Source organism: Barbus barbus (assembly GCF_936440315.1).
Source record: "Barbus barbus genome assembly, chromosome: 27".
Taxonomy (NCBI): Eukaryota; Metazoa; Chordata; class Actinopteri; order Cypriniformes; family Cyprinidae; genus Barbus; species Barbus barbus.
The window spans coordinates 18339651-18364393 of NC_136755.1; the positions used below are offsets into that span (position 1 = coordinate 18339651).

At 36.6% G+C, this 24743-nt stretch overlaps 1 protein-coding gene across 1 annotated transcript in view; it reads right to left on the minus strand.

The window, feature by feature from the left end:
* Positions 1-451: 451 nt before the first annotated feature.
* Positions 452-24743, minus strand: part of eif3hb (eukaryotic translation initiation factor 3, subunit H, b) — a 61570-nt gene continuing 37278 nt past the window's right edge. The window contains exons 4-8 of the mRNA XM_079381467.1: positions 22961-23060; positions 21164-21313; positions 8302-8422; positions 6124-6256; positions 452-1496 (exon numbers count right to left, since the gene is read on the minus strand). Coding sequence (XP_079237593.1) covers positions 1339-1496; positions 6124-6256; positions 8302-8422; positions 21164-21313; positions 22961-23060 — 662 coding nt within the window. The 3' untranslated portion in view covers positions 452-1338. The remainder of the gene's footprint in view (positions 1497-6123; positions 6257-8301; positions 8423-21163; positions 21314-22960; positions 23061-24743) is intronic.

A 24743-nucleotide genomic window follows, 5' to 3' on the forward strand; every position in this document is an offset into this window, starting at 1 on the left:
CAATATTATATTATAAAATATCAATATTACATTATATAATTATAATACAAGTATAAATTAATTCTGAAATGAGCATTAATGGTTGAAAAACATGGAATATTTTTCCTTTAATTGTAAATGTCCCTGAAATAAGTCCGACTTTAAAATATACCTATGCTTTAGGTGCCTGAAAAGATATCAGTGATGAGACCTCTGACTTATCTTTTTCTATTACAGATGAACATTTATAGTATTTATGTCATTAACTGTCTTTTACTTCAGTAAGCAAAAGCCTTCCTGATTTCATAAAATGGAATAATTTCCATCATGTCAGGATATAGTATTTAATTACAAGGGCATAAGGTCAGTACTGCAATTACTGTAAATCACCTGCAAAAGGTGACTTGGGATGTATCTAGAGGTAGAAAAGGACATTAAAAACTAGAACTTTTTTGCATTTTATTTTTCTTTTCATGCAGCTGGATTTTAATGGCGCACTCCTCTTTGAAAGGCTGGGCACGTCGTGTTATGTCAAAAGCTCATCGCTGCAATTACGACTCAAACTCTTTGCAATCATCCATCAGGGCGGCTGAAGTTCAAGAGTTTTATTGTCATGGTTTATCTGCTTTAATCACCTGAAGTGAAGTGGAAATAAATTTAAAAATACATTCTGCGAAGGCTAATGACTGTAGCGGGTAGCTTGTGGGTGGACGGTGGAGAGGTGGTGGGTGGAAAACGTCACGCAAACCCCAGTGTCACTCGACTACAGGGAACAGTGGGCTGAAATTAATGTCCAGCAGCTGACTCTTGGTGTAAACTGACAGGGAAGGGGGCAGCCTTACAGCGCTGTACTCTAATTACAACTGTTCCCATCCATATTTAGCTAAAAGAATACAATGGCTTGTACAAATAGACTGATTTGATCCCTAAATTGCTCCTTTGCAATATAGCATAATTAGAGTGAGATTTCTGACCAAATAATTTTAAGGAAGAAAAATCTTCAAGAAGCAAAAAGACTTCAAGACAACTTGTTCCTGTACAAATATGAAACACAAACATTAAAAATAAAAGAAAACACAATCATGCTGGAAGGATGGCACATCTCTCTCTTAAATGAACATTTCAAAAGTGGACACGATCCAATTTATAATCAAATTTCCAACACTTTTCACACATTGTAGACAGGTACATTGGGTTCCTCTCAAAAATAACAGTTGGTCCGTGCTGATACGCTTAATATGCATTTATACTGTACATGCTTAAATAAAATGACCTGTAAGCTTATGTTTTAGTCTAGTAATGTTAAAACAAAAATCTAAAACCAATAGAACACTGTATTAAGATGAGCCACAGAAAAAGTCATAAAAATGGAACTGGTGACTCTTGACCAATCATAGGACAGTGTAGGTGGCTCAAGTCTAACTGCTTGGTTCCTTGAAGAGCTTCAGCCATGAAAAGCTTGCCCAGGTTTTGAGATGTGAACTCCTTGATGGTTTGGCAGTATGAATTGATTTGACCTGAAGAGCAGATGGGAAGAAAATTTGAAATATAAAATTCAATGCAAAAACACAGAGACAGTGAGAAAGAAAGAAATCTTGAGAGAGATGAAGAAGATACAGAATACAGAGGCAACGAGAGAAACAAAGAGAAACAGAGGCAGGGTAGGCTGCCCACTGAAGTGGCTCAGTTAATGTACTCCATTATGTACTGAAGGCTGGCTGTCGAGCTCTTGAGCCGTGATTGTCTTTCCGCTTAGCAGCGCTGCTGCTCACACCACCGAGGAGTTTGGAGTTTAAAAGACCTTAAGAAATGGTGAGAGATGAGATGCTCCCCTTCACGGCACCTACAAGCATTTAATTCAGCCCCAGATCAAGCTATTACTCCACAGCACTACAAAGAGCTGCTCATGGAAACAAATACTCTTACTTGATGCCATTTTGTCTGCATCTCTTCTGATCTTGATGTTAAATGTTACAGCTGTCTCCTATTAAACTGGGATAGTTTTAGGCTCGAGTTCGACCTACAGCAGAGTCATCATTTTTTATATAAAAAACAATTATACATATTATACAGACAATAAAATTGTAATAAATATTTAAATATTAAATTAAATATTTCACAATTTAAATTGCATGAATGTATTTACTAATATATATATATATTATATTATATATATTAATTTATTGGCATTTAATTATATTAATCATATAGTTAAAAATATATAATACTATTACTAACTAATTAAAAACCATGCATTAAGAGCCGGGGCGTGAAAACTTTTTGAATTTGTAGATCAAGGTAAATTTAACTTAATTTGTCTTCTGGAAAACATGTAAGTATCTTGTGTAGCTTCTGAAGGGCAGTACTAAATGAAAAAATATGATATTTAGGCAAAACAAGAAAAATATACTCATCTTCATTCTGTTCAAAAGTTTTAGCTCTTAATGCATGGCTTTTCCTTCTGGAGCATCAGTGAGCGTTTGAACCTTCTGTAATAGTTGGATATGAGTCCCTCAGTTGTCCTCAGTTTGAAAAGATGGATCTCAAAATCATACAGTCATTGTTGGAAAGGGTTCAAATACACAAAAATGCAGGAAAACCAAAGAATTTGTGGGACCTGAAGGATTTTTCTGAAGAACAGCAGTTTAAGTGTTCAGCACAAACAAGGGACTCATGAACAACTATCACTAAACAAAAAAACACAGCTTTGGATCGTTCAGGTAACAACACAGTATTAAGAATCAAGTGTATGTAAACTTTTGAACGGGGTCATTTTTATAAATTCAACGATTATTTTCTCTTGTGGACTATATGTAAACATCTTTTATGTGAAATATCTTATTCAGGTCAGTACTAAATAAACAATAACATGCATTTTGTATGATCCCTCTTATTTTTGGTAAAATAATTAACATTTTGCAGATTCTGAAAATATATAATACTATTACTAACTAATTAAAAACCATGCATTAAGAGCCGGGGTGTAAAAATGGGAAGTCGTGGCCTAATGGTTAGAGAGTTGGACTCGTAATCCAAAGGTTGCGGGTTCGAGTCTCGGGCCGGTAGGGATTGTAGGTGGGGGGGAGTGAATGTCCAGCGCTGTCTCCACCCTCAATACCACGACTGAGGTGCCCTTGAGCAAGGCACCGAACCCCCAACTGCTCCCCGGGCGCCGCAGCATAAATGGATGCCCACTGCTCCGGGTGTGTGTTCACGGTGCGTGTGTGTGTTCACTGCTGTGTGTGTGCACGTTGGATGGGTTAAATGCAGAGCACAAATTCTGAGTATGGGTCACCATACTTGGCTGAATGTCACTTCACTTCATTCTGAAATGTGTATGTAAAGTTTTGACTTCAACTGTGTATGTGTGTGTATATATACAGGTCCTTCTCAAAAAATTAGCATATTGTGATAAAGTTCATTATTTTCTGTAATGTACTGATAAATATTAGACTTTCATATATTTTAGATTCATTACAACACAACTGAAGTAGTTCAAGCCTTTTATTGTTTTAATATTGATGATTTTGGCATACAGCTCATGAAAACCCAAAATTCCTATCTCAAAAAATTAGCATATCATGAAAAGGTTCTCTAAACGAGCTATTAACCTAATGATCTGAATCAACTAATTAACTCTAAACACCTGCAAAAGATTCCTGAGGCTTTTAAAAACTCCCAGCCTGGTTCATTACTCAAAACCGCAATCATGGGTAAGACTGCCGACCTGACTGCTGTCCAGAAGGCCATCATTGACACCCTCAAGCAAGAGGGTAAGACACAGAAAGAAATTTCTGAACGAATAGGCTGATCCCAGAGTGCTGTATCAAGGCACCTCAGTGGGAAGTCTGTGGGAAGGAAAAAGTGTGGCAGAAAACGCAGCACAACGAGAAGAGGTGACCGGACCCTGAGAAAGATTGTGGAGAAGGACCGATTCCAGACCTTGGGGGACCTGCGGAAGCAGTGGACTGAGTCTGGAGTAGAAACATCCAGAGCCACCGTGTACAGGCGTGTGCAGGAAATGGGCTACAGGTGCCGCATTCCCCAGGTCAAGCCACTTTTGAACCAGAAACAGCGGCAGAAGCGCATGACCTGGGCTACAGAGAAGCAGCACTGGACTGTTGCTCAGTGGTCCAAAGTACTTTTTTCGGATGAAAGCAAATTTTGCATGTCATTCGGAAATCAAGGTGCCAGAGTCTGGAGGAAGACTGGGGAGAGGGAAATGCCAAAATGCCTGAAGTCCAGTGTCAAGTACCCACAGTCAGTGATGCTGGTGTTGGTCCACTGTGTTTTATCAAGGGCAGGGTCAATGCAGCTAGCTATCAGGAGATTTTGGAGCACTTCATGCTTCCATCTGCTGAAAAGCTTTATGGAGATGAAGATTTCATTTTTCAGCACGACCTGGCACCTGCTCACAGTGCCAAAACCACTGGTAAATGGTTTACTGACCATGGTATTACTGTGCTCAATTGGCCTGCCAACTCTCCTGACCTGAACCCCATAGAGAATCTGTGGGATATTGTGAAGAGAAAGTTGAGAGACGCAAGACCCAACACTCTGGATGAGCTTAAGGCCGCTATCGAAGCATCCTGGGCCTCCATAACACCTCAGCAGTGCCACAGGCTGATTGCCTCCATGCCACGCCGCATTGAAGCAGTCATTTCTGCAAAAGGATTCCCGACCAAGTATTGAGTGCATAACTGAACATAATTATTTGAAGGTTGACTTTTTTTGTATTAAAAACACTTTTCTTTTATTGGTCGGATGAAATATGCAAATTTTTTGAGATAGGAATTTTGGGTTTTCATGAGCTGTATGCCAAAATCATCAATATTAAAACAATAAAAGGCTTGAACTACTTCAGTTGTGTTGTAATGAATCTAAAATATATGAAAGTCTAATGTTTATCAGTACATTACAGAAAATAATGAACTTTATTACAATATGCTAATTTTTTGAGAAGGACCTGTATATATATATATATATATATATATATATTATATATATATATATATTATATATATATATATATATATATATACTCATATATTAAATATTTATTGCATACTTTTGTTACTAATATTGTAATTAGTGTACATATCATACAGATAATACAGACAATATTAAGATTAAAATTAATTTAAATACTTTACTTTAGAACAAAAAAATAATTTAGCTGCAATGTGTTTGAGGTAATGGCAACTATCATGCACTTCAAAATCTAAATATTTGATAAATAAATTAGATCAAACTTCTCGTTGTCAGTTATTTTTGTTTTCAAACAAAACATTTAGTTTGATTGCAAAAATGCCCCTTAATATAATCCATTTCAAAGGCTGAACATTCAAAATCTGAAACAGCATGTTGCTGAGTAAACAGCATGACTCTAGAGTTACATAACAGAGTCCAGCAGTCCAGGGTACAAGATGACATGACAGACATATCACCCTCCTCCAGCTATTTTCTCTCAGACAGCGGCTGATCTATAATATACTACCTCCATAACAAGTTAGAAACAATTGCTTTAAATCAATCTCTGGCAAGGCCTCTGTAATGTTCCTCATAAATTACCTCTCCTCCCTTCCTTTCTCCCTTCCATCTCAACTCCACAGGACAGAAAAAGGGACAAGTCCAAATCTTTTCATATCCAAATGAGACAGCGCTGTGTTGGGATGCCTCACTTCGCTCAAGAGCAGAGATTTAGCTTCCATTACTGAGCAGACACTAATCATCCACTTAATGCTTGTAAACACAACTTGTAATGTGTAAACATGATATATTTCTACTTATGCTGAAAAGCCAGACAAACTGATATGAAATAACAGTTTGAAAAATCTTTTTTTTTTTAATTGAACCATTTTGAACTTTTAGATAAAAAAAAAAGTTTGCATGTTTTTTTTTAAGTATCATATTTAAGGTTTTTATGGCTGAAATAGTATGATAAAAGAGATGAAGGGAAAAATTCCCATACCGAGCAAAAATATGCAATTTGGTGTTCTTGCTGATGTTTATATCATATTTATGTGTGTGTGTGTGTGTGTGTGTGTGTTAAAATTATTAAATGTGTATTATGTAATAAATAATTTATATGATAAAAATATATATTATTTATTATATCAAATGCTTGAAGGAAAGATGACATACTACAAATGAGCAGGGTGTCCATTCGTGGAGGCGGCTGAGGAGGCTTGAACAACTTGCTCAGGTCTTCCTCAGGAAGCAGAGGCTCTCCTCGACTCTGTCTCTGCGCGTTCTCCTGTTGCCGTCTCTGAATGTACTGTAGATGGATGAAGAACAAACGGTTATTCTGAACTTGATATCCCAATCTTTTTTTATTAACCCCCGGGCTTGCCTGAATGAAAGCAAATCTTCTGAGAGGCAACCTTTTAAGATGGCCATGACAGGCCAGGAGAGGTGGCAGTGTATTTAAAAGAAGGGGAAGATGACAGCTGGAACAATAGACAATGATGACTTTGTTGTGAAGGAACTGAAGGATGACAAATGAAAAATAAACCTAAACTGTATATTTCCTATAACATCAGAGTAAACATTCAACTAATCACTGATAATGCAAGTGCATTGTGTCCTTTGTGCCTCCTTGTAATCAATCACATTTTCTGCATCAAGTATTAGATTTAAAGAAATTAGTGAATAATGAGAGAATCACTATGTCATTCCAGTATCAGGGGAATTTGGGAGGTCACATGTACTTCAATCAATCACAAAGTTCAGAGCATCAGAGTCCAGCACTGAGGAAGGCCATTACCACCTCGCCTCTCCTGTCTCATACAGGCCTTGATACAGTCACTCAATAAATCTCTTTTAACTTCACTGACTTTATAGAGTCAGTGCCTTGGCTGGCTGCATGGCACAAAAATCCCAGACACTCTCGCATGAATAGGAAGATTTGCAGCCTTATATTTGAAAATGAAGGAAAACTCTTGAACTTGGATGAACCTCATGAAGAAACATCAAGGTCATACTTCACCCTAAAACTCTGCATAGAGACAATAAAACTATTTGTTGGACCACTAAAAATCAGCTTAATTTCAGTATATACCACATTCTGTATATACAATAGCATTCATAAATTTGTGTTTTTTATGAAAAAATTATAAAATTTATATTATAATTATGTTAAATTATTATTACACTTACAGTATGCTCACCAAGGCTGCATTTGATCAAAAATACAGTAAAATCTTTAATAATGTGAAAAACATTTAAAAAATGTAAGCAACTGTTTTATATTTCTTTTATAATTTTATTTTATATACTTTATTCCTGTTATAGCAAATGGCAAAATTCCATTACTCCAGTCTTCAGTGTCACATGACCCTTCAGAAATCAGTTCAATATGCTGATTTGGTGTTTAAGAAACATTTATTATTATTACTATTATTTAAAAAAAACAAAAAAAAAACAGTTTAATTATATAGTGAACAATTCTTTTTTAAAATGTAAAAATTTAGAAATATTTACATTCATTATTCTCCTTACAGTTATATAAAATGTATCCTTTAATTTTATATTTATTTATTTGTTTGTTTACAGGAGAGATGTGTAAAAACAACCTTTAAATGTTATTTGATCTCTTCATGTAAAAATGCAAAATAACTATAAATTTGCTATTTTTGTCTTTTGCTTTTCGGGGTGGAATATGATCGAAACATTTCTTGACCGTTTTCATGAGAATCACACTTTCTCTTGTCTACACTGTGAATTAACAAACAATTATTTAAGAGTACGATCTTTAATTTCTAAAAACTGTACCAACCCTCCAAAGTGCACCGTGTTTTCGAAACAAAGCTTTGATTACAGCCTCAGAGCTAATTCCTGGGTTTCTAGTTTCATCAATTACAACTGTATTATAATTATATCTTACAGAGCATAACATCAAGAGAGAAAATCAAGCCTCGTCAGACGCTCATTCAGCGCAAGCCCCTTATTGTGATCTTTGTGGTGTTCAACCTGTTTTCCCATGAGCACACATCACGCTAGCAAAGCTACCATTAACGGTAACTAGTATTTACACGCTTATGATAGCTCTCATCCCACAAGCACATCAAAGCATTCAAAAGTGTGCGCTCCATTCATGTCACAATCGTCCACAGCCCACTCTCACGTCCCTGTAATATTCTGGTCCCAAGATATGGCTGTACTCCTTCTACTGTCTGCTAAGTGAAAATCTGATCACTTGAAAGTAATAGCACACCTTTTCTCAACAAGCTGGATGATTTGAGGTACCGTTCACGACTATGGCAGGAACAGTGTGGGAAAATCTCTGGATGAAAAGACAGGTGTAGCCGTTTGATGGATTACCTGATGTTTCTGTTGCTGTTGCTTGCTGAGACTGCGGCAGTAGTTGTTGTACTTGACAATGTCCTGACTCATGTCATCCACGCGGTCCATCAGCATCTGCAGGCTCTTCTCCAGATGAGTACTGCAGAGGAACGAAGGAGAAACTCAGGTAAACCAAAAGGGAATCTGACTAATTCTTACATTCACAGTTTTTCCATAAACAGGCCTTTATATAGATGCCACAATTTGTTTTAGCAAGGTCACAAACATCCTAAATGTTAAATGTGAAGTGACATTACAAAAATAAATAAATAAATAAATAAAGAAATAAAGCAAAGCCACGCTGCAAGAAAAAATTACAAATATATAAATATATAATTTATTTATTTTTTTTTTACATTTTTTTCTTAATTACAAATATTTAAAATTTGAATGAAGACTCTTATACTCAATAAGTATGTATTTATTTGATTAAAATACCTAGATTAAAAATAACCGTTTTCTATTTTAATATATTTAAAAAATCTAAAAATCTAATTAATATCTAAACATCCTTAAAACATGATGAATTCAATTTTGTCCTTGTTTTAAACACAACCCTCACTTGGTTTGGAAAAAATAGCTATAAAAAAGTCTTTATATCTAATAAAATTTAGCAAAATTGATCTCATTTTAAATTATATTTGACCTTAAAATATCAATTAGAAAAATATATGTTTTATTAAATTGTTGTATTTAATTTCTACGGTTATAATAATGTTTTTTCAACACTAGAGAATAAAATAATTGTTTTGCTCACACCACATTTGTATTGAAATTTCAGTATGCTTGGACTAGAAATGTAAAACTCTGCCAGTATCTTGGCAACGCCATAAAGATCAAAATCTTATGGGAAAGTCAAATGATCAAAGTACATCTTAACCATCAACAGAGGAACAGAGAATTTAAAAAAAGCAGATAGCATGGATTCCTAATTAATAATTCATCACGTTCTGCATACATCAAGATCATTTGCATGTACCATGCGATATGCAAAACAGGTCCCACTGTAACTAGTAGAATGATATCCATATTTTATAACAGGACAGCAGCCCGTAGGACCAAGGATTGGGAAAATGTCTTCAAAAGCAGTTTATCTGTTCTTGGTAAACCCCATTAACAACAAATTAGCCTCGCCAGCATGTTCCATTAATCTTGAAGAAAAATGCTGGACATATGTGGGGAAGTGAGATCCCGGGGGTGCGGACAAACCAGGAGCAGCTCTCTATCATGCATGAACATGTATACCCTGGTGCACGTCCACACAGATTTATGTTAACACCAAGTCATCTTGTAAGGTCTATGTGCACTACAAAGAAATCTCTCATTAATTAACTGCTGGAAAATCCAGATAAAACCAGACTAGTCTTTTGGAACAAGGTAGCTGGGTTGCAACTTCTCCAAATCGGTGATTACTCAGTTCAAGCTAGTAGATCTTGGACCACCAACAAACCAGCTTTATGACCTGGTCAACAAGCCTGGAACAGCTTGATAAACTTTATTACTTACCAAATTCTATACTACTTTGTGTAAAGTAAAGTTTTATAAAAGTAAATTATAATACTTCAACGTTATAATGTACAGTTGGAAAAATGTATATTAATGAATATAATTGGATATGAATTAATAATAATGGTTATAAATTAATCAGATTTTCTACATTTAACATTGTTATAAAATTATTAACTAACAATATTTTAGAAATATTTAAGTTAATGCTTAAATATCCAATATCAGACAACATTAATAAATAAAAAACATCCCTAATATTGACCATGATATGGACCATGTGGCTTTAGTATACACAGATTGGTTCAACAAATGAATGCCAAAATGGGTCTGTTAATAGGTGACATGACAGGAAACAAACTTACTGCGTACTAAAATAAAATGTTTTACAAAAGCAAGACTCTACTCCTTAGCCAAATGTTGATTTACAGTTGATATACGATGTTGTGACACTCCAGAAGTGCAGCGGCAAACCGTAGACTACACTACATTTCCAAAACAGAGCGAACAAGACCCAGAAGACTGTGGATTGCAAAGGAACACAAATTCAGATTAGGACTGATGACCGTAAAAACGGTAGTGAACAAAAAAGACGACACAACTTCAAGGGATCTGTACACTGTATATTTAAAGAGAAGATTGTACCGTAAACCACAGCTTAACTAGACTCCGAACAGCAAAAAAATAAATAAAAAACAGACAGATTTTTTTTCTTAAACTGCCCCTACAGGGCAAGTTATATAGTTTGCTGGCTCTGCAAGTTTGGCAACAAAGCAAGCTTGTGGAGACTAAAAGAGAGAAAAGAGAAAGAGGGAATGTGTGTGTGGCCCTGGAAGCCGTTTTTAATGTTTCTGAAGAGTCTTTCTGTGGAGGCGCGCCAGCTCTGATGAATGAGGGCAAGCATCCCTGTATGACCTCCATCTTTTACCATGCACCTCATTATTCAGAGTTCAATGAGCTCTATGGATCTTTCCCTGTCCCGCTATCTGAATCTCACACACACACACACACACACACAAACAAACACACTCTATCTTACTGTATATACCCACATACAACACACACGCCTGCAGCATGCATTCAAAAAGACACAACAATAATATACTGTGGGTTCACTTACACACAAGCTTATGCCAAATTTGCTGTGCATAGTTATTTCTGTCAGGCCATGTAAGTTGTATTTTAAATTATTTGTATTAGAAATATATTTTTATTCCAGTGACAATTGTATGAATCTATCTATCTATCTATCTATCTATCTATCTATCTATCTATCTATCTATCTATCTATCTATCTATCTATCTATCTATCTATCTATCTATCATATACGTATATATTAGTGCTGTCAATCAAATAATCATTAATCGCATCCAAAAGAAAAGTTTTTGTTTACATAATATATATATATGTGTGTGTACTGTGTACATTCATTATTTATACATAAATACACACACATACAGTATATATTTTGGAAATATTTACATGTATATATTTATATACATATATACATAGCTGTTCCCAGCTATGTTCTGGGAACAGTTTTGTCCCTAAATTGCAGCTAAGTAAAGCCACAAACCCAGCAAAAGTTCAGTAACACAGATACACTTACACCCCCTATCTGCATCTCCTGGCTTTCATTAGCATATTTAATAACATTTCACCATTTCTGTTTCTCGCTCTGTCTGAAACACACACAAACAAATCAAAACAAAACTCTGCTGATCTAAAATGGGCTTCATGAATAAACCGCCAGTGACTGCAGTCTCAAATGACTCAGTGAATATTAACATCCCCTAAAAAAAACAGTTGGAAGTTGTTTATCTATTATTTGATTAGGAAAGAAAACACCATACATGACGGTAAGTGGAACCTGTCAGTGATGCAATCGCATGAGGTGAGCGTCAGACTGGGGAACGTGGTGTCCCGGTAAAAGCTGAACCGCTGGAGAAAGGTGACTCATTAAAATCACACCATCCTATTTCAGAGCACTCTTGAAGGAAGGTTTGGGTCATCTGGAGTCAGCGCAAACCGCCACAGCATAACACAGTACACGCTGGCCAAAACACACAATGAACCAGTATAAGTCAGTCTAAACCACTTATCTTAACACATGACAGTAATGTGTCACAGACAATGAGAGGTACTGATCAACCATGAAAACTTGTACTTTGGGAAAACAATTACCACAAAGCAACAGATTACAGAGAGACTGAGTTGACACAGTATCCAGATGCGACATGACAAGTAATTTGTCTGTCCGCACTAAAACAGACAATTTATTCTAACAAGACAAGAGCAGCGTCAATTGTCTGTCTACACTAAAAAGAAACAATATATTAAGGCATAGTTCAGCCCAAAAAATAAAATGTATATTTACTCACCCTAGTGTTATTCCAAATTGTAGCACAAAATTTCATTCATGGAACACTTTTTATTTTAAATATATTAGTTACTTCTCTTCAATATAATAAAAAAAAAAGTATTTTAAGATTTGTGTAAAAAAAAAATGCATTTAAGTAGTTATTTAATGAATAGTTATTTAATCTTGACATCCAACCGAACTAGCATGCCTGATTTAGGAAAAAAAACTATTTCGAGCCAGATCTCAATGAAATCTAATGGATGTTGATTCGGTTCACAACTCGGCTCAGCACGGATCAGTATGGCATGGCACGGCTCGGTTTGTGTTTCCACTGCAGTTTAGTACCACTTTAGAGTGGGTGGAATTATTCACATTTCGTTATAGTTTCGCCAACTCTACTGCCGTGACTCCTGAAAAACCTTTTCATTCCGCATCGCTCCATCAATCTCTCGCTGGATCCGCTCATCGGCTATCAACGAGAGGAACATCTGTTCTTCCTCAACAGACAACGAAACTTTTTTGGTAACACATTTTTTGGTTGTTACAAAAAAAGATGTGTTCATTCAAAACAGTTGCGTTCAATCCTTCGCTGGCTGTGCTGATCATCTAGCAAAGGGCTGTCCAAACTCGGTCCTGGAGGGCCGGTGTCCTGCAGAGTTTAGCTCCAACCCTAATTAAACACACCTGAAGCAGCTAATCAAGCTCTTAATAAGCATACTAGAAACTTCCATGCAGGTGTGTTGAGGCAAGTTGGAGCTAAACTCTGCAGGACACCGGCCCTCCAGGACCGAGTTTGGACAGCCCTGATCTAGCGGGTCTGTTGTGTCTCATGTCGCAAGTTCTATGACACAGGCAGTGAAGATTTTCTCTGGCCAATCAGTGATCAGCAGAGTTTACACGTCACATTTTGGTAACGGTTCGGTGCGGTTTGCTTGGAACCTCAACCGAGGTGGTACTGAAAAAAGTACCAGGTACTGTAGCCAGTGGAAAACCAAAAATGAACTGTACTGAACCGTACCGTGCCGTGCCATTCAGTGGAAAAGCACCATTTGAAGCTTGAACCATTCCTGATTCATTGTAATTGCATAGAAAAAAGCAATCAGTGTATTATTTAGAATTTATTCATTGTGTGATTCACAAAAGAAAACTCTTATGGGTAAAAAAAAAAAAGTGACTGACAAAACAGACTGATTAAGACAACAACACAGATAAAAAAAACAAAAGAGATAGCTTTTATCACTCACTAAATTTTGCCGTCATGTCTGGTTAGGATAAGCACAAAAACACTGTGGGCAGACACCCTTCTTATTCTACAAAAGCAACAAAGATCTTGCATTACTGGAATCAACCAGAGTGACGATTGGTTGGATTTATGTGGAGGAAATGATCAGAGGCGCCCGCTCTCTTTCCTGGCCAATTAAAGAGAGACTTGAGGCCAAACAGATTCCAATGATGTGTCCAGATCATTGAGTAGAGTCAATGAAGTCCACCGGAGTACTCTGGGACAGTGGATCATGGAGTTTAGCGGTTTGGGGAGCCACATTCAGGCCAGATGGATGTCTAAAACCACTGTATTGACAGCCATGATGGATTTGGCTCAACCCAAGGGGGCTGATTTTGTTTTCAGATTAAGTAACTAATGCCCATGAGCCCAGCCTGGGCATCCAAGCTTTGTGCAACAACAAAGATATATATCTGGGAGGTGATATATATACTGTATGTGAACCTAAATCACTGCAGTAACTAAAGACATTGATGTGGATCTGGGCTGCAGCACACACAAACACACACTATTTAAGGGAGCCAGAGAACCAGGGTGCCAAGAACATGAGAAAAGGTAGAGAAAAAGAAGAAAATAATAAAAGGAATGGAGAAGGGTTAGCACTGGACCCACCAGAGGGTTGAGCTCATTTTAAATTGGGGTTGTTGCCGCCCCAGACTTACAGATTCTCACACACCCACCCAAATCACATCCTCACGCCAAAATACTGTAAAACTCATAATTCTTTTTTCATTAAGCTAAAGAAAAAAAATCCCAATTCAATTTCGCCCCCAGATGAGGAGTGAGCCTGCTGGGAAGGATGGGAGAGAGTAAGAGAAGGAGAGAGAGAGAGAGAGAGAAAGACAGGGAGGTATTGTGTTAGTAAGGCTGCAGTGGTTCAGTGTTTGCTTTGGTTTCTAGGGTAACACCAGACTGCAAAGAGATAACTTAAACAGATGTGGAGAACCCGACGGAGGGAGGGATGGAGGGAGGGAGAAAAAAGACGAAAAAAGAAATCAGGAAAAATAACGAAACAGAAAAGCCACAGATAAATCCGCCTTGTCTGTGAGTGTTTCTGGTATTTTGGTGTTTAAAGAAAGAGCAAATCATGTCCAGAAAGAGAGAAACCAAAGCGATTAAAAGAAAAGACAGAGGGAAAAAAAACTGGAGAAAAGAATAATAAGAAATTCATGTGATATACTGATTAAAAGAAAAAAAAGAAAAAAAAAGGATTGCAGGCATGCAAGTTGTTGACACTGTCACAGAGATAAAAACATTTAAAAAATATTTTTCCAAATTATTCTTAAAGTATAGAGTTAGGGCTGTCAGAATTATGAAATGTGCTACAATTAATAAACAATTATATCAAAAATTATATATGTCTATTTTGTATATATGTTACCTGCAGGCAGCATAACTTTGATACACACTGACGATTTCCCTTAAATACTGTCTGTAAAAAATATTTAATATAACGGAAACGTAATATTCCAAATATTTATTTATTATTTAATATTATGAATATTTCCGTAATATTCCAAATATTTATTTATTATTTAATATTATGAATATTTCTATATAAAATATAAACGTCCACTTAAATTCACACAATTTGTATGGAAGCTTACCCTCTAAAATAAAATTAAATATTAAATTAAATTAAATTAAAAATCTTTTCAAAAACTAATTTTAGGAGTTTTATTATATATTAATTGGGACTCATTTAGAGACAACTTGGAATGGAATATCTTGCACTTGTAAAAAAATCAAATTGTCACACCATAGGACTACTTGAATAAAATATTTGATTTAAGAGATTGTAGCATCTAAAAATACATCCATTTTCTTAAACATTTTTTTGTCAAAGTAGGTAACTTCTCTTCCTCCATTGCTCATCTCACCTGTGGCCTCCCTCAAGGCTCGATATTGGCGCCCTCCCTTTTTTCCCTGTACATGCTTCCTTTGGGTTCCATTCTAAGAAAGCATGGGGTCTCTTTTCATTTCTACGCTGATGACACCCAGATCTATTTACCTTTTAAGAAAAATGATCCTTCAGCACTTTGTACTTTAATAAGGTGCTTAGAAGAGGTCAAAATCTGGCTTGCTCAAAAATTTTTAACATTAAATGAAAATAAAACAGAGGTGATTGTTTTTAGTCCTACTGATCATTCTCGGGCTATCAGCCTAGATCTGGGCAGCTTATCGGCCTCCAGATCTTCTCGGGTGCGAAATCTGGGTGTCCATCTCGACGAGTCATTAAAATTGGATAAACATATTTCTTCTGTAATTGGTTCCAGTTTTTATCAACTATGCTTGCTGCCTAAAATCAAACACTTTTTAAATGCCAAAATGTTAGAGACTGTTGTCCACGCCTTTATTACCTCACGTTTAGATTACTGCAACTCACTATATTACAGTATTTCAAAATCACAAATCACTCGCCTACAATTGGTTCAAAACGCTGCTGCTAGATTTATTCAAAATAGTCAAAAAAAATGATCACATCGCCCCTATACTGAGGGCCCTCCACTGGCTGGTTTTTAAAATTCTCTTATTGGTGTACAAATCTTACATAACCAAGCCCCTAGCTATCTTTCAGAGCTGTTGCATTTTTATACTCCCACTAGAAATCTAAGATCCAGTGATCAGAATCTCCTTTTAGTCCCTCTGTCCAGACTTAAACGTAGAGGGGATCAAGCTTTCTCTGTGGTCGGGCCTCGGTTATAGAACAATCTGCCACCTGAGATTAGAGTGGCATCTTCGCTATCCGTTTTCAAGTCACTTTTAAAAACACACTTGTTTGATCTGGCCTACTAATATCCCTTTCTTATTACACTGTATTATGCTCTGGATTATTACTCTGTTTTAAGAATGTCTATTTGTCATTCCTTTTGGTTTTTAATTTATATGTTGTATTATCTCTGTTTTATGTGTTTATGGTTTATTTTAATGTACAGCACTTTGGTCAGTCTTGTGGCTGTTTTTAAATGTGCTTGATAAATAAATGAACTTGAAATGAACTTGAACATGCACATACATAAATGCTTAAATATATATATAATGCTGGTTAATAATTTTGTCATCTACCCACGCGTGAGTGTTTATGCATCTGTGTGTATGCGCGTGTGAAAAGCCAGTTTCAGAGAGGGAGGTAATTACAAATGTATTCTTTCAAGTCCTCAGCAGTGCGATGAAGGTTCCTCCTTTCATCTGGAAAAAAACTAATCTGGCAGGCCGAATTAAGAGAGACAAATTAAAAAGATAAAATTCCCTTTCTAGTCAGCTGAGAGAGACCTTCAAACCCCTCTTGGACCTTTGACAATTCAAAAAGCAGCAGCAAAACTGAATGTTTCTGTCCCAAAAAGCATCATCTCAACCATAGCTGCCCCAAAAATAATTAATAGATTAAAATGATAATTGGAAACTCAAACCTCCCCTCCCTTCCCACAGATCCTTACAAGCAGTACATGGAAAGAGAATTTAAATGAGAGTGAAAAAAAATAAAAATAAAAGTGTGAAATATTGATAGCGTCTGATGTATCACTGAGGGCCGACCATGACAAACAGGGGAATTGAAGAAGAAAATTGACCAGCACAATGATCTATAGAAAACTATCATTCATAAAGCGAGCCAGCTCCTCTTCAAAGTGCTCATATCAACATCTATTTCTCAATGTTGTATTTCACTCTCTTCCACAGAAAAGAGCTGTTTATATGGAGCAAAACCGAATGAAACAAGCCTTACTAAAAACCACTCAAATCGATATAAGATCAAGGCAGCTATGCAAAATGGGAGTGAAAATGGTGTTGCTTGCATCTCCTATATCTTTCCCAAAAACTGTGAGTGGATTAGAAGTGTCATTTGATCAATTAAACTAATTTAGACTATATTTAAAGTGTCAATTATTATTCCCAAATCGAGTGCTTGTTTTAGCCACCTGACCTCATGTGCACTGATTCAACAAGCACTGCGAGTTTGGCCTTTATTATGACCTATGCAAAACAGAGCTTATCTGTTTACACAAGAATACTCAAACCGAGCATCATTAAACCCCCAATGTCAAGAGTCACAGAAAACTGCAGGGTCTAGTAAGGTTAACACAAGACAGGTTCTTCACGATAACCATCTCTTTGAGGGTCAGAGGAAACTCATTTGAATTTTTTCCAATAATTCTAGAATATATTTTGCCACAACTGGGCTTTAGTGTAGTTTGGGGTCTGTAAGAATTTTGATGTTTTTGAAACAGTTATATCCTATGCTCACCAAGGCTGCACTTATTAGATAAAAATACAGTGAGATTGTACTAATTTTTAACAGTTATATTGTAAAATATCTACTTTAATATATACATTTTTTTATATATTTTCATGAGCCAGTACACCAGTCTTCTGTCTCACACGATCCTTCAGAAATCATTCTAATTTCCTGATTTGCTGCTTAAGTAACATTTCTTTTTATTATCAGTGTTGAAAACTGTGCTGCTTAATATTTGTCAAATCTTTTTGCAGGATTTTCTGACTAACATAAAAGCATATATTTTAACAGAAATCTTTTGTATCATGCTTTTCTTGCCACCAGATCAATTTTCCTAGCGGCACCTAGTGGCAAAGAATGAATTTGCATTTTCATTCAGACCAACGTGAAAAGACCAACAAGTGGGCAGGCAATATGCTAATGTTTCATATTGTCCGTCATTTTGAAGGACAGGATCGTAAAAATTCTGTCATAATCTATTATTACCCGTCATTTTAATTTTCATATTTTAATTATAACAACCCATTTAATTGCTTTTATTTTTGTTCATGTTTTCATTTTTTAATAATGAACCTAAAGGACGAGCATATAGACATTTATTTATGAAGAGAACAGATGAACAGAGACTGCGTCACTTTTCATGTTCAACACTGCAGTGACAGCGGAGGACACTATGCTAAAACTAAAAACTATGCTAGTGCTGGATAAAAAAAACAAAAAAAAATATTTCTCTGTTTTAATAGATTCTTATTTTTATGAACCAATATCGTTTCTTAACTCCCAATCGATGCTGTTTTCATTTGATGAATGCACAGTAGGCAATAGGCTAAGCTTTGTGCATTGTTACTTTTGATGTGAAATACAATCTCAGATTTCAAATTCTGTCCATTTTATTAGGAAATTCAAACAACAAATACCATTTTGGCGCTCTTTAATGTGGCGTGATAGATCGCTGTAAAATCCATAATAGGGGGACTTTAATCTTATGACAAATAAGAGGTCATTGTACTATAAAAAACAAACTCAAAATTGTGTCATTAAGCCACAAAAGATCTTATATTGAAGCCAATCTACCAAAACGACAGCCTGTGGAATGTGCCACTTTATGACGCAATAGTGTGGCTAAACACCACCTCAGCAGAAGATGATCAACGCCTGCTTCTACATCGCTGCCTGTTTAGCCCTGCCCACCGATTCTACATCACTGCCAGTTTAGCCCCGCCCACGACTCACGCACATACTGTAGTAGTTAAATGACAAGAGCGGCAAAGACAGGTCTACACAGAAACCAAACGATAAACTTTCTTTGATGAACTTTATTTTTTATGAAGTTCCAGACCGCATCATTAAGAACTTGGCCTTTGTTCGCTTCATTTTACTGTGAATTTGTTTACGAAAAAGGCACAATTTGATGCATGATTTTCAGAAAAATTTAAACTAAACGACGATGCTTTGCCGACTATACCGAAGTAGCACCACACAAGTGTGAGTAACTGTTTTCATCACATGATCACAACTGCTTTGCCTGTTATTACAGATAGTTTGATATTTACTGAACCTAAATCACAGCAATGTCCATCTGTGAAGAATGTATGCAGTCAATCATACACAATTGTTAGCCAAATCGTAGCAGTTCCAAGTCTTACTTCTAAATTATGTTTTTTGATGCAAAAATCCTGATAACATTATAAGTGGACCTCAGAGAACAGTACAAAAACAAAAAACAAAGGCAGTTCATGACACCTTTAAATTAAATCTTACTCATAAACACAAACTGAAACCTATGGAGTACTCTTAAAAGCAGGCAGTGCAAAACATGATTTAAAGGGGTCATATGACGTTGCTAAAAAGAACATTATTTTGTGTATTTGGTGTAATGCAATGTTTATGCGGTTTAAGGTTCAAAAACACATTATATTCCACATACTGTACATAATTGTTGCTCCTCTATGCTCCGCCTTTCTGAAATGCACCGTTTTTTACAACGCTCATCGTTCTGAGAAGCGAGGCGTGCTCTGATTGGCCAGCGTGTGACGGAACTGTTCCGCCCCTCACCGTATTGTGATGCCGTGTCTCGGCGCGATGACACAAAAACAATAAAACCCATTATAAACGAGGCGTTTGTTGCATCCAGTGGGGACATAATTACTGATTATAATGACTTATACTGTCTTTTTACGCGACGCATTGCACTGCGTAAACATTATCAAGTCTGCATTTGTGATCGGAGAAACGACAAACAACAAGCACTAACGTTACTCTACACTGCTCAAAACTCGCGTTTGAATCATCAATGGCAAATTCTTTAAATAAGAAAACATACTTAAAGGCTGTGAGTCAGAAGCGCCAGACTGTCTTTGCAAAGTTGGAATTGCCCCGCTTTATAGAAACAGCCTTTGTGCAAGCCAGCATTGTAGGCTGCTCTCCTCCCAGGTTCAGGAAATAGTCCTCTGTAAAATGCATTGCACACACTCTAATATTTGCGTTGAACTGTTCTGGAACAGTGTTGTAAATAAAACTTAACCACTGATTTCTAGTTGTGTCCTGTTTTGGAAGCCCAAACAAGTACTTTCGCGTTCACAACAAAAACAGCGTCTCCACGACATGACGCCGGCAAGCAGCAACAATACTACAGCGAGAATAATAGTTCCGCCCTCTTTCATTGCGTAAACATTTGGGCATGTTATGCAAATCTTCCCACACCGTGACGTAGACATGTGGGGGCGTGTTTGAATGAGCCGTTTTAGGGGGGCGTGGTCGAGTCTTAACTTTTATAAAGAATATCTCTTTGGTTTTGAGACTTTAGTCTTTGCAACTTCAGGGTTCTTATCTATGCACAAACAGCTTGTAACACTCCAAAGAGAAAGGAAAACTTGAAATCGCATCATATGACTCCTTTAATAGCTGCCAGCAAATATTTTCAGATGTTATTGTTGAAGACACAGAATGTGCTGCAGAATTGACGTTTTGGTGAAGGTGGTGCTTAAAAAGGGATGAATTTAGAAACAGAGAAGGTTTTAGTGCATGGTAAAAACCCTTCCTAGAAATTGTGTCTTTAAATTCATCCCCACATTTGTTCTGTCAGATAAAGGTAGGAGATGTCTAGCTTCTGTCAGAATGAGGAGTAAAGCTGGTTGTGAACTGTCATATTTGAATGTTCACTTCAAGTTCAAGAGGTAAAAAGTCTGAGTACTGTCTAATGAACAGTTTCACTGTTAGCAAAAGCCTTTTATTTAGATCTAGTCTAGCATGAAAGCCATTAAAAGCAGACTTCCTTTAGGAGCAAATCACCTGGGCGGCAATGACCTTTTCATTAGTCCTCATCAGAGATAAGTTACTGCTAATGTGAGCAAGCATCATTAGGGATATCTCAGCGCTAGTATAAATTTACACATGTCTTCATCCGCATTAGGAAATACTGCACTTGTTTAGTAATGCGTGTGTGTGTGGTCAGACCTGCTGGAAAGGTTCAAGAGCTCATGCTTGTCTGCAGCAGTGGATTTGTCCTCCAGCTCCCACAGAAGAACGTTGATGAGATGAGAGTTCTTAATAACAATGGGCACCTCCTCGAACATGTTTTCATAACCCACGCTAGCCTTCTTCAGCCTGAATACACAGAAAAGTGATTTTCATTATCACTGATCCATTCATCCATTTTCAGAATCTGGAAGTGACCCCTGTCAAAGATTTGACATTACATTTTTGATAACAACAAACTAACACTGTGGCCTAACTAAACACAATACATCAAGTTTCAAGCAATTTGTCAGGCCATATTGAAAGTGAAACAGCTGTTCGATTTGAGGATTATGGCCCAATCAGGTTTCACAGTGGGCAGGGCCACCTAGAATGATACTGAAATAAACAGAAAGCAATCAATAGACAAAAGGTCCAGTTGCTAATTATCTACAGTCAGGTCCATAAATATTGGGACATCGACACAATTCTAACATTTATGGCTCTATACACCACCACAATGGATTTCAAATGAAACGAACAAGATGTGCTTTAACTGCAGACTGTCAGCTTTAATTTACATCCAAATCAGGTGAACGGTGTAGGAATTACAACAGTTTGCATATGTGCCTCCCACTTGTTAAGGGACCAAAAGTAATGGGACAGAATAATAATCATAAATCAAACTTTCACTTTTTAATACTTGGTTGGAGATCATACAAAATTGGGGTGATGTGAGCAGAACGTTTGGTATGAGTGAGTATTCTAGCAGCAGAGTTTTGAATGTATTGTAATCCAGAGATGGAGCTGGCAGGTAAACCAATGAAGAGGGCATTACAGTAATCAAGGCGTGATGAAACAAATGCATGGCTAATCGTTTCAGCATCTATGGTACTGAGGAAAGGACGGAGTTGGGCAATGCGGCGTAAATGAAAGAATGCAGATTTAGTGATGAAGTTAATATGAGACTGAAAGGAGAATTTTTAACAATACTGGAAGATTTGATGGGAGAGCCTGCAATCTCACAGGTGAAATTGGTAGAAACGCTGCTGGTAAGTGTAGGAGTTCCAATAAAAATGATCTCAGTTTTGTTTGTGTTAAGTTGCAGAAAATTTAAATTAAGCCAATCTTTTATGTCTTTCACACAAGCAGAGATTTTATCAATTTGGGCAGGTAGAGCAGGTGTACAGATAGAGTAAAGTTGAATGTCGATGTCCCAATATTTATGGACCTGACTGTATAAAGACAAAAACATAGCTAACTTTCACTACCTTTCTTTTGAACCCCCTTTCTACTTCCTCCCATTCGTTCCCAATTAGACTTTATCCCCCTTGTGGTCGAGTCTCCTGCAATGTGGGAGTGAGAGGCGCTATGTGAACAGATCACTCTAATTAAATGATTGGATGATTTCAACTCTTCTCCATTACTAATCGCTTCATTTGATAAGCACTCTAGGCTGATTAGTCAACTGATTTCAAAAGGTAGTTTTTGTTTTGATGGGGGGGGGGGGTTCAGATCAGAATTATAAGAGAATATCTCAAGCCAAACAACAAGGGACACTGAAGTAAACAAGGGAATGGACCCTTTATCCAGACTCAGCAAATCCATCATTCACCAATGCAAAAATGCTAGATGTTTTCTACAATATCTTCACAGCAAAATAATGAGTAAAAAAAAAAGTTATACATCACCTTAAGAAATAAATTTTACTTATATATATATATATATAAACTAAGTCACACACACATTAGTCCATCTGCATTAACTTCATTGAGTCCCAGGGATTTAAAGGCTTACCCATCTGCTGAGAAGTCCTTCTCTTTACAGATCTCCATGAGTTTTGGGGTCAACCTGTAGGCTTTCAAACACAAAGAACCTTGGGCTGTCTTGATGGGATCTACAGAGAAAGAGAACCAAAGACAAAACATGGGTGGTCTTTCTGAGGATAGCAAACAAAGTGTTCAAACTTGCTCAACACAACGTACTATCTAGAAGCTTAAAAAACAATAAATATTGTAGCAAGACCAAAAAACAAAGGCAGTAAAGATGTTATGACAACCGTATGAAAGGTAACATTGAAGATATGAAGTTTGAAAAGATGCAGTATATGTTAATCTACCAAGGGAACAGAACTGTCAGCCAGTCAAAGTGGATTAATCTCACTGTCAGAAGGCTAACATTTTGAGTGTAAAAAAAAAAAAATCATTAATGTTCTGTCGAAGATGGGCAAAACTTGCCAGTCAGCTCTGCCCGTTATCCATTATCCAAAGATGGGATTTATAGCACGGTTCTGTTCTGATATTAAATGCATTTAGATACCGTGGAAAGATGATCGTCTGTCTTTTCAAACTGTCTTGAAACTTCCCAAATTACATAAAAATGGCAATCTAAAACAACTCAAGGCGATCTCAAGAGCTGCTTAGACACAGGTAAGATTCAGTTAGTCGTCTTCAAGTACCTGTTGAAATGGAGTGGACTGAATCAATATCAGGTTTGAGGATGTACTTATGCACCACTTCGGAATTCATCCACAATGCCTTTTACACAACTTGAAATTATAAAAACAAAACACAAATACAGAAATAAGCAGAAGTGCATAATGAAAATAGATCTGAAAAAAATTTGACTGGTGCTTGCTAATGTAAGTCTCTGTGAGCATCAAAGAGGTTTTTAAGTGTGTTGCATTGTAGTTTCTAAGATTTTGAGTGGTTTTTAGTGTATTGCTAAGTGGTTTCTAGAGTGCTGCCACCCTCCAAAATCTCTGAATTGTGTTGTGTATTGCCGTGCGACTCCACCGGGCAGGGACACCGGCAAGGGATAGAAGTATCGCTTTTTATTTTAGTTTATTCATTTATATATTTATTATTGAAATGTTGTTATATGCATATAATTCATATAACTACATAATTCTAAAATTTCCTGAGAATTCACAAATTGTGAATTAATTAGATGGATGAGAGATCCCTAATTTTTGACCCTCCCATTACTAAAATGTGCATAAAATCAAGCATCAGTAATAGCATTTCCTAATAATTTCTCAAATTTCACTAAATATAATAATAAATACATTAAAATTATATAGTACATGAATATACTACAAATACTAGGAACTGAAGCATTAATGCCATAAAATGACATGATGCATGATGAATCAGAAAAAAATTCACTAGTGGTCTCAACTCCACCACATGTCCTTTACGTTAAAAAAAAAAAAAAAAAAACCCCACCTCCTAGTACCTGAGAGCCAGAAGAACATATGAAACCATGTCTATCAAGTCTCACAGTTTGTGGACCCATCGGCCCTCTGAATGCTTTCATTGTTCATGTGGAGAGTGCATTTGGTGCAGGGTGGGGTTTCTGGCAGCTACTAGGTGTCTGATATATTTTTAGTGAGGAGCGCCTGCTTGCCACCACAAGGAGGAGACTGAACAAACACTCTGATAGGGATTCACATCTGGCCTGAGGGGGAAGTCTGAGTAAAGTTACAGACAGTGTGGACCACGAGACCGTGAAACGGACAGGGGGCGTGAATGAAGGAGGGGTGCGAAGAACAGTCAAAATTTTATGTTTATGTTTTCAT